The sequence below is a fragment of the Pongo pygmaeus genome, chromosome 1 (genome assembly GCF_028885625.2).
Source record: "Pongo pygmaeus isolate AG05252 chromosome 1, NHGRI_mPonPyg2-v2.0_pri, whole genome shotgun sequence".
NCBI lineage: Eukaryota > Metazoa > Chordata > Mammalia > Primates > Hominidae > Pongo > Pongo pygmaeus.
In genome coordinates this window covers 230,146,992-230,157,199 of record NC_072373.2, presented here as the reverse complement: position 1 = coordinate 230,157,199, position 10,208 = coordinate 230,146,992, and the positions used below count along the sequence as shown (strand labels likewise).

The 10,208-nt window shown below is 62.4% G+C and overlaps 1 protein-coding gene across 1 annotated transcript; it reads left to right on the top strand.

The window, feature by feature from the left end:
* The first annotated feature begins 324 nt into the window (after positions 1–324).
* PLEKHN1 (pleckstrin homology domain containing N1) lies at positions 325–10,056 on the top strand. The gene is made up of 16 exons (XM_054446253.2): positions 325–899; positions 989–1,088; positions 4,523–4,669; positions 4,767–4,847; positions 4,932–5,004; positions 5,126–5,253; positions 5,324–5,455; positions 5,580–5,660; positions 6,331–6,406; positions 6,546–6,682; positions 7,119–7,256; positions 7,432–7,572; positions 7,746–7,886; positions 8,079–8,297; positions 8,562–8,610; positions 8,688–10,056. Exons 1-16 carry the CDS (start codon positions 817–819, stop codon positions 8,819–8,821), a joined length of 1,860 nt encoding a protein of 619 aa, XP_054302228.1. The 5' UTR covers positions 325–816; the 3' UTR covers positions 8,822–10,056.
* Positions 10,057–10,208: the final 152 nt, after the last annotated feature.

Below are 10,208 nucleotides of genomic sequence, written 5' to 3'. Positions count from 1 at the left end.
GGCTGAGCATCTCTCTCTGGTTTGTGGGGCAGCTGCGCAACTTTGGGTCCTGTCTGGGGGTCCAGGGTGAGGGGTGTGGGGGGGGGTGGCCTGAGATGTGCAAGCATCTGGGAGCTGCAAGGCAGAGCTGCGCATCCAGGAAGGGTGGGGGCTGTGGAGTTCCTGTGGACCAGCGTCCCAGTGTGGGTGGGGTTTGCCTGGGCTGGGTACTGAGGCCAAGGTCCCCGCCACATCGTGGGCTCTGGGGGTAGGGCTGGGGAGGACAGCCTTGCCCCCGAGTACGCTGACTGTCCTGGCCATCTAGGGGGCATGTGGCCTTCCTGAGTCCCTTTAAGCCTTGGGGACCCTGACTTGGGTCTGTGGTGAGGGGGTCCAGGCAGGAGGGGAGACTGCGGTGGCTTTGGCCGCCGTCTCCCGTGCTGGAACTCCTGCCTCAGCCCTCCCTGCAGTCACCGGTGACTCAAGCCGGCCAGGGTTTAGATGGAAACAGGATGTGTGGGCATGTTGTTTGGGGGGGGCCTGGAAGGTCACCCCGGGTTCACCAAGCCAGAGCACAGGCAAGTGGGGTGCCCCTGCACACTGGAGGCCTTGTCTGGGCCAGAGGGGTGCTCCCCCCAAGGCTGGCCTCTCGAGTGAAGGACCCAGGGCAGAGACCTGCACGGCTCAGGTAGGGGCCAGGCCTCTTCCAGAAAGGCTCCACCCTCGCCCAGCCCTGGGTGCCGGGCGGGACGTCCCAGAGCCCCGCCTGCCCGCGGGAGGCGGGGGCAGGAGGCTGTGGACAGGGACCCAGACTTGCCGACCTGCACGACGCTGGCCATGGGGAACAGCCACTGTGTCCCTCAGGCCCCCAGGAGGCTCCGGGCCTCCTTCTCCAGAAAGCCCTCGCTGAAGGGAAACAGGTGAGCGGGGCGTGGGTGCGGCCACCTGGGCGCAGGGCTCCCCCACCCGCGCCGGGGCCAAGCCACGAGACCCCTTGCCTTGTCCCCAGACAGGACAGCGCGCGAATGCCGGCCGGCTTGCTGGGCCTGGAGGCTGCTCGAAGCGGGGACGCCACGGCCAACAAGCTCTTCCACTACATCCCCGGCACGGTGAGCGCGGCGCGCGCGGTGGCTGTGGTCTGGGAGCGTGGCTCTGCCCGCGCGTGTGTGCCGCGTGTCCGTGCAGCTCAGGGTCTTCCCCTCGCCCCCGGGGCATTCAGACCCCGGTAGGTGAGGAGCCGACGCTGACTGCCCCGCCCTGGGGAGCTCACCCGGCCGAAAGTCTGAGCGGAGAGCGAAACTGCGACGCAGGACTGAGTCAGTCGGGAGCGAGCCGGGCGGGGCGGGCCGCGGGCGGGGCCTCCCGGGATCTCCTCCCGCAGGGAACCAGCACACGTGTCTCTGTCGCTGCAATGGGGCTCGGGGTCGTGCTGGTAGTGTCACTTGAGAGTAAGGGGCCTCAGATGAGCAGTGAGCCAGCGGGTCACCTACACCGGCCTTTCTCCCTGGGTGTCCCGCGGGAAGCTGCTGCTGGGTATGGCCGCCTGGTCCACAGCAACCCCTCTGTGCACGTTCCCGCCTCCTCCCAGCCTGCCAAGGCCATGCAGCAAGGAGGTGTCTCCCAAGCACACACTAGGCCACTTCTCCGTGGAAGGAGCAGAAGACCACCCCCCCAGCCCCTGTGGGACTAAGGGTCTTCACAGGGTATATGCCCAGCCCCTTTCAGATGTGTCTGGTGCTGGGTTGAGGGAACAGGACGAGGAACCTGGGCTTCAGGGCAGACAGGAACCCCCACTGCACCCCCATCAGGCAGCCTGGATGGGTGGGCTCTGCTATGTGCAGGCCCTCGGAGCGTCTGGGGGAGAGGATGCCTGCCCTGCACTCCTGGGTCCAGCAGCTGGCATGGCCGTGCAGACCCCTTTGCCAACATGCCCCTGCCAGGCAGGAAGCTCGTGCCGTACCCTCTCCTGACCTCCAGAGTTTCAGGGCTCTCTGCAGACAGGTGCTGGTTTTTTAAACCACGCTGCCTCAGAGGAGTCGGCAGGGAGAGGGAGCCAGGCTGGGTTAGGGGTGGGATCCCTTTGGCTGCATCTCAGACGCCACTCCCTCTGTCCAGGCCCAGGACATGCAGTGTGACCCTGGGGGGTCCTGTGAGGTGTGATGGGTGGCCCTAGTGGTCCTCCTTTGCCACGACATGGTAGCCAGAGAGGCAACAACCTGCTGACCCTCAGGAAATGGGGCTGGGGGAGGAGCTCTGGGCCGGTCCTGGAGCCAGTGCTCCGCGGCCCTGTGCCTAGGCCCTGCACCCAATGCTGTGAGCTGGCTCTGCCACAGCTCCAAGCTGAGTCCTCCCCGGGGCCCCGAGGCTGAGCTGGGCTGCAGGGCCAGCTGTGTGGCCCTTCCTGGTCTGTGGCCTGTTTTTCATGGGTGCCAACCCGGCATCAGTTCCCACGCTGGGTGTGGGTACAGGAGGCCCCACCCAGAGGCAGAAGGCTGGGGAAGCCATGCGTCTGTCTGTTCACATTCCTGGGCCTGCTCAGGGGCAACTAAGCTTGGCCAGGGCACAGCAGCTCTGCAGGTAGCTCTCGCCAGCTCCTAGAGGGAGCAGGACACCTTCCCACTTGCCCCTGAGCCTGTGGATCACAGAGGTCTCCAGCCCCAGGTTCACACCCATCCCCTTTCTGACCTCTCTAACCTGGTGATCGAAGCCTGCATTTATAGAGGACTGTGTGTGCCAGGATTGGCTATATGTGGCGTGGATGTGGAGTCCCCTCCCCTCTCAGCACATGCAGTGATACCCACAGCACATCCCAGGCCCTGTCTTAGGCTCTGGGGACACAGCAGTGAACGGAATAGACAATCCCTGTTCTGCTAGTGCTCCCATTCCCACGGCAGAGACAGACGATGGGACAAATCAGTAGAAGATCCAGGGAGGAGGGTGGGGTCGGTGCTAAGGAGAAAAACAGAAGGGATGGGTCCTGGTGCTCCCATTCCCACAGCAGAGACAGACGATGGGACAAATCAATAGAAGATCCAGTGAGGAGGGTGGGGTCGGTGCTAAGGAGAAAAACAGAGGGGATGGGTGCAGAGGATCAGGGAACGCTGGAATTTTAGAAGGGCTTTCAGAAAAGGACTTCTTGGAGCAGGTAATGTCTGAGCAAAGCTGCAAAGCGGGTAAGGAGGGGGGTCAGGGCTGAGCGGTCCCCAAAGCAGGAACAGAACATGCAGCGGCCGGACAGCATGGGCCTGATGTGAGGAGACAGTGAGGCCAGGGCAGCCACGGAGACCCCTCGGGGGAGACCCCTCGGGGCACTGCCAGGATCCGGCTGTCCCCTGAGTGAGGCATGCGGAGCGGCCAACACACACTCAGAGGATCGACCCCAGAAATCTCCTCACATATTTCAGGCTGGGGGCTGGAAATGGGCGACGGTGAGGACATTGACACCGAGGAAATTGGCAAACGTTACAAATCAGGGCATCGGTGTGTTTCTGTGTCTGTTTTTTGTAGAACCAGGTGTTAAACGTTTACCATCCAATACTGGAGACGTGGGAGGGTTTTGAGTGTTACCCAAACACCCCCAAATTCTTCTAACAAGTCTTCAGAGGTTGAATAACCAAAGCCATGTTATGCAGCTTAGGAAAGAATGAAGATAGGTTTAATCCACTGAGTCCAGATCTCACCATCTCTACCACTAGACCAGGCAGCTCTGTGTGGGGAAGTGTGTCTGTGTGTGCATGTGTGTGTGCACAAGTGTGTATGCACATGTGTATATGTGCGTGTGTGTGCGCACACATCTGTGTGTAGGTGCACAGGTGTATGTGTATACGTGTGTGTTGGTGTATTTGTGTGTATGTGGAAATGTATGCATGTATGCAGTGTGTGCATGTATGTGTGTGCAAGTGTATGTGTGCATGTGTGTACGTGTATGTATAGGTGTGCATGTGTATGTGTGCACGTGTGTATGTGCACGTGTGTATGTGTATGCATGTGTATTTGGGTGTATTTGTGTGTGGATATGTATACATGTATGCACGTGTGTGCAGATCTGTGTATGTGTGCAAGTACATGTGTGTGCACGTGTGTATCCATGCATATGTGTGCATGTGTGTACATGTGTGTATAAGTGCACGTGTGTGTTCACGTGTGTATGCATCTGTGTCTGTATTGTGTGGCATGTATGTCTATTGTGTGTATGTGTGTATGCATATGTGGGTGTATGCGTGTGTACATGTGTAGGTGTGCGCATATACGGATGCATGCATGTTGCCCGTATGTGCACGTATCGGGTGTGTGTGCATGTACATGTACACGAATGTGCATGTATGCATATATGTATGCACGTGTGTGTAAATTCTGCCGTGACTGTTTTCCTGTGGAAAGGCTGAGTGTGCAGGTTCTGTGCCTGTGGGGGGCTGTTCTTCACATATGTGTTGGGTGGCTGTGCACAGGCAGACCATGCTGTAGTCCTGTAGCTGTGTGGGTGCGAGCGGAGGGGGTGGGGGGCTCAGGGGAGGCTCCCTCCCCTGAGGTCTGCTCCTCCTAGGACATCCTGGACCTGGAGAACCAGCGAGAAAACCTGGAGCAGCCATTCCTGAGTGTGTTCAAGAAGGGGCGGCGGAGGGTGCCTGTGAGGAACCTGGGAAAAGTTGTGCATTACGCCAAGGTCCAGCTGCGGTTCCAGCACAGCCAGGTGGGGGCCGGGCTGGGTGGGGCAGGCTCAGGGTGCAGCATCCCCATCAGCCTGGGGCTCCCCAGACTTTGCACTGACGACCCTGCTCCCTGTGCAGGATGTCAGCGACTGCTACCTGGAGCTATTCCCCGCTCACCTGTACTTCCAGGCCCACGGCTCTGAAGGACTCACATTTCAGGTGAGGCGGTGGGCAGTGGGGTGGGGCCATGGCCGCCCTTCCCTCCATGGATCCCTGAAGCTCCTCCTACCTTGTGCCTGGCAGGGGCTGTTACCACTGACGGAGCTGAGCGTCTGCCCACTCGAGGGGTCCCGAGAGCACGCCTTCCAGATCACAGGTGTTTGGGATGCTTCCCGGGCCCCCAGAGGCACTCCTGACCCAGGACTTGGAGAGGGGCCTGCCCTGTGGGCTGCGGAGCATGTGTGTGTATGTGTGTGCCCTCTCTGCCCTGCCCGCAGGCCCGCTGCCCGCACCCCTCCTGGTGCTCTGCCCCAGCCGGGCCGAGCTGGACCGCTGGCTTTACCACCTGGAGAAGCAGACGGCCCTCCTCGGGGGGCCACAGCGCTGCCACTCGGCACCCCCACAGGTCAGTGCCGGGGACCCAACGCCCCTCCCCACCCTGATCCTCGCAGCCTGCTCTGACCTCCTCCTCACAGGGGTCCTGCGGAGACGAGCTCCCCTGGACTCTGCAGCGCCGTCTAACCCGGCTGCGGACGGCGTCTGGGCACGAACCCGGCGGCAGTGCTGTCTGTGCCTCGAGGGTCAAGCTGCAGCACCTGCCCGCACAGGTGGGTGGGAGGTGCGTGGGGCTGTAGGGGAACGGGAGGGGTGCAGGGTGGTAGGCAGGACAGGGACCGGCCCCGGGTGCACAGCAGCTCAGTTCCCGCATCGTTTGACCCCACCCCCACTCAGGAGCAGTGGGAGCGGCTCTTGGTCCTGTACCCAACGTCCTTGGCCATTTTCTCTGAGGAGCTGGACGGGCTTTGCTTCAAGGTGGGCCCCTCCCCACTGCAGGCCCGCCCCAGGGAGGCACTTGTGTGGGGGTGGGAGGGGGCGGCCATGCAGGAGGAACCTGTATTTCGGGACTTGTTGAGACAGAGCGCAGGGCCCTGCCCACCCAGCCCACGGTCCTGGTCAGTCTGGTCTCTGCTGTGACATGGAGGAGCCCCTGCCCGCCCTGAGGTTCTCACCATGAGGTTCTTGACCGTCACCCTGGGGTGGGCAGCATGGGGCTGAGAGCCCCTCCCGGGGACTCCCTTGTGTGTGCCTGCCCGTGAGGGGTGTGTGTGCACACATGCGTGTGCCTGTGTCCTCCAGGGCGGGCTCCGGGAAGGGGGTGTGCACTCACGGTAACCTTCAGTCACTGAGGAACAAACACAGGGCCTTCCCCATGGTTCCCCTGGCCCAACTTCTTCTCTGGGGACCCCAGGAGGCCAGTCCTGTGGCTTTGTGTGTCTGCCCCTAGCCGGCGAAGGCCCCCACGCCAGGGTTGGCGGTAGCCCCAGGAGACATGGGACCCACTGGCCTCCCTCAGGCTGGCGGCCTCGGTGCCCAGCTCTCCAAGTACCCAGCCAAGCTCTGGAGGGCAAGAGGGTGGGATGAGGCCAGGCGGGGCTCCGGGGCTGCCCCCACAAAGGCCTGGCCCTCAATCTCCGCCCCGCAGGGGGAGCTCCCACTCCGTGCTGTCCACATCAACCTGGAGGAGAAGGAAAAGCAGATCCGCTCCTTCCTGATTGAAGGTGGGGCCCTGACCCCGGTTCTGCCTCCTGCCTGGCCAGGCCATGGTGGGGCAGGAGCCTGGGGGACGCCCGACTCTTTAGTGGGAGCGCTGAGGGGTGCAACCCACCCTGCCAGCCCCTCACAGCATCTGTATGCCAGGCCCCCTCATCAACACCATCCGCGTGGTGTGCGCCAGCTATGAGGACTACGGTCACTGGCTGCTGTGCCTTCGAGCCGTCACCCACAGGGAGGGGGCCCCGCCGCTGCCTGGTGCTGAGAGCTTCCCAGGGTCGCAGGTGAGGGGTCAGTAGGCCCCACAGCCCAGGTCCTGGGCAGTGGTAAAAAGGGGGCAGCAGACCAGGCATGGTGGCACACGCCTGTAATCCCAGCATTTTAGGAGGCTGAGGCGGGCGGATCATTTGAGGTCAGGAGTTCGAGATCAGCCTGACCGACATGGAGAAACTCTGTCTCTATTAAAAATACAAAAAAATTAGCCGGGCATGGCGGTGCATCCCTGTAACCCCAGCTACTCAGGAGGCTGAGGCAGGAGAATCGCTTGACCGGAAGGCGGAGGTTGCAGTGAGCCAAGATCGTGCCACTGCACTCCAGCCTGGGCGACAGAATAAGACTTCCTCCCAAAAAGATAAAAGGGGGGACAGCAGGGTGGGTCCAGGCAGGGGTGGGTGGGGAGGGGGTCCAGCCTTCACTCACCCCCACTCACTGCCCATCCAGGTTATGGGCAGTGGCCGGGGCTCATTCTCCTCAGGCGGACAGACCAGCTGGGACGCGCCCCCCTCCACCCGCACCAGCCACTCCCTGCCTGAGTCCTCAGTGCCATCCACCGTGGGCTGCTCCTCCCAGCACACACCGGTGAGCGCTTATGGGGTGGCAGACAAAAGTGGGGCAGAAGGCTGACGGGTAAGTGTGTGTTGGGGACCCTGGTTCCTTAGGGGAACTCAGACTGGAGGGAGCCCCTTGCAGCCTCAGAGAGTTGCACGGGAGAGGGGCCAAAGGGCTCTTTCTGGAAGGTTTGTAGTCCCCACAGGACCAGGCCAACTCTGACCGCACCAGCATTGGCCGACGGAGGACCGAGCTGAGACGCAGTGGCAGCAGCCGGTCACCCAGGAGCAAGGCCCGGGCAGAGGGCCGCGGGCCTGTCACCCCACTGCACCTGGACCTGACCCAGGTGGGCCCAGCACACCCACCCAGCCCCTGGCCTGGTTCCCACCATTCTGCACCACTGGCCTCTGTCTCTGGGCCCAGTTGTCCTGGAGCCACCCAGAGGCCTCTTGCACAGAGAAGGGGTGGCCTAGGCTGTTTCTAGCCGAGAAGCCCATCTCTCCCACCTCTGCCCTGCAGCTGAACAGGCTGAGCCTGGAGAGCAGCCCAGACTCCCCTGACCACACTTCGGAAACATCACACTCGCCCCTCTATGCCGACCCCTACACACCACCCGCCACCTCCCACCGCAGGGTCACAGATGTCCGGGGCCTGGAGGAGGTCAGGCCCCTGCTGGGTGACAGAAAGGGTGGGAGGTACCTGCAGCCTGAGGTTGGGGAGGTCTAGACCGTGCCTCTCACCCTGGGGTCTGGGGCTGCCCCAAGCCTGAGGTCTGTTCAGGCTCTGATGGGAGGTTGAGGTTCTGGGGGTCCCTGGATGCCACCCAGGCCCCAGCCCAGGCTCTCCCGGCAGTTCCTCAGTGCCATGCAGAGTGCACCCGGACCTGTGCCCTTGAGCCCACTCCCCTCGGTGCCTGTGTCTGTGCCTGCGTCTGACCCTCGCTCCAGCTCCTCCGGCCCCGCTGGCCCCCACTTGCTCTCCAAGAAGGGAGCCCTGCAGTCCAGAGCCACTCAGAGACACCGGGGCTCAGCCAAGGATGAGGGGCCGCAGCCCCCAGACTCCCGTCAGCTTGTGAGTAGCAGCCCCCACGCCAGTGTGCCCTGGGCTCGGGGCTGGCTGGGGGGCTGGTGTGGGGCCTCCTGGGACTCTGAGGGAGCAGGGAGAGAAACAGGAGGACGGGGGCAGATGGAGACCAGGGGGACCAGCAGAGAGGTGGGGAGATGGGACTGGGGAGGGAGAGCAGGGGGACGTGGGGGGCTGCACATCGACGGACCATTTCCAAGCTCCCTGCCTGGGGCTGTGCCCGGCTCTCAGACTTGCGGTTTGGGGTTCCAGATCTTCTCTGCCAGGGAAGGTTCGCCCGAACCCCGGCTGCCTCTGACAGGTGAGTGAGGGTCCTGCCTCCTGGGGTGAGTGCCTGTTGCCTCCCACAGGCTGACACATCTCTGCCTTCCCTACCAGATGGGCGGTCCCCCAGGAGGAGCCGGGACCCTGGCTACGACCACCTCTGGGACGAGACTTTGTCTTCCTCCCACCAGAAGTGCCCCCAGCTTGGAGGGCCTGAAGCCAGCGGGGGGCTTGTGCAGTGGATCTGATGGCCGCGGTGAGGTGGGTTCTCAGGACCACCCTCGCCAAGCTCCAGGGTACCTGCCCCTCTAACCCACTTCAAATTACAAGTCAGGGTCTGAACCCGGTGTGATGGGGGGAGTCTCCAGGGCCCTGAGTTCAGAGCCCGTCCCTCGGCTCCTGCTTCTTGGTGCCAGCAGCTGGGGCAGGGAAGGGCGGGAGGGGCCCCATCCAAAGGATGCCTTGGCCAGTGAGGCTGGGTCACAGGTCAGGGAGGTCCTGGCCGTCCACAGGGTCAGCCCTCAGCTCAGCCCGCCAGGAGACTCACTGGGAGTGGGAGGGCAGCACGGGCGTGAAGGTCAGAGGACAGAGAAAGGTCAGCAGGGTCAGAGTATGTGAGGTCAGAGGGCATGAGGGTCACAGGTCAGCAAGGCGTGAGGAGCACAAGCCAGGGTGTCCCGAGAAGGAGGGCGGGTGGGTCCTTGAATGGCCTGGTGTGCGCCACGGGGCAGCACGGGAGACGCTGACACCACCGGACGAGAAAGAAAAAAGAGAGAAGAGAGAGAAGAGAAGAGAAAAGAGAAGAGAAGAAAGAAGAGAACAGAGAAGAGAAGAGAAAAGAAGGAAAGAGAATGAGAAAAAGAAGAAAGAAAAAGAAAAGATAGAATTTTATTGGTGCTGCATCCACGTGTTCTCCGCTCAGCAGCCAGGGTCTCCCACAGTCTTGGGGACCCTGCACCTGCTGCCGCGGCAGGACCCCCACCCGGCACCCGGCCAGGCAGCCCCCTTCCTCTGCCACCTCGGGCCCCTCACCGACCTTCCCACCTCATCTCTGACTCCTCTTGGCTGTGGGTCCCCAGCTGCCCCACAGGAGCCCCCAGGACAACCCCAGGAGCCCAGCCCTCCATCTGATGCCGCCGAATTCTCCCTCTGCACCTGCACCCAGGGCTCCAGGGGAGGGGCTCGAGGCTCTGCCACAGACCCCCCACCCTGCAGGGGCTGCTGCACTGGGGAGGGGCAGGCAGAGCCTTCACTGTCTCAGGCCAGAGCCCCCAAAGGCCCTGGCCACAGTCCTTCGAGGATCAAGAGTGATGGGCCTTGGAGCCCTTGCCAGCCCAGCCCACCTGTGAGGAGGCTGCCCATCCCCTCTTTGAGGCCACCCTGTGTCCTCGCCCCTGCCTCCGCCCAGAGCTCCAGCCGGAGCCTCTTGCTGCTCAGACCCCTCCGAGGTCCAAGTCCTGTCCTGCCACTCAGCCCCCACTGCATCCCAGAAGAAACGCAGGGTGCGGTTACATTTGATTTCAGATAAACAATAACTTCTTAGTAAAATGACTCCCCACTATTGCATGTCTGAAATTCACCAAATGCCCTGTGTTCTCATCTGTGAATCTGGTCACCCTCCTACCCAGCCACCTG

Excerpts from the sequence above, each read along its gene's own strand:
- PLEKHN1 (XM_054446253.2), top strand. The coding sequence starts at position 817 with ATGGGGAACAGCCACTGTGTCCCTCAGGCCCCCAGGAGGCTCCGGGCC. Across the intron at positions 4,848-4,931 it reads CTGAAGGACTCACATTTCAG|GGGCTGTTACCACTGACGGA; the intron begins GTGAGGCGGTGG and ends TGTGCCTGGCAG. Across the intron at positions 6,683-7,118 it reads AGAGCTTCCCAGGGTCGCAG|GTTATGGGCAGTGGCCGGGG; the intron begins GTGAGGGGTCAG and ends CTGCCCATCCAG.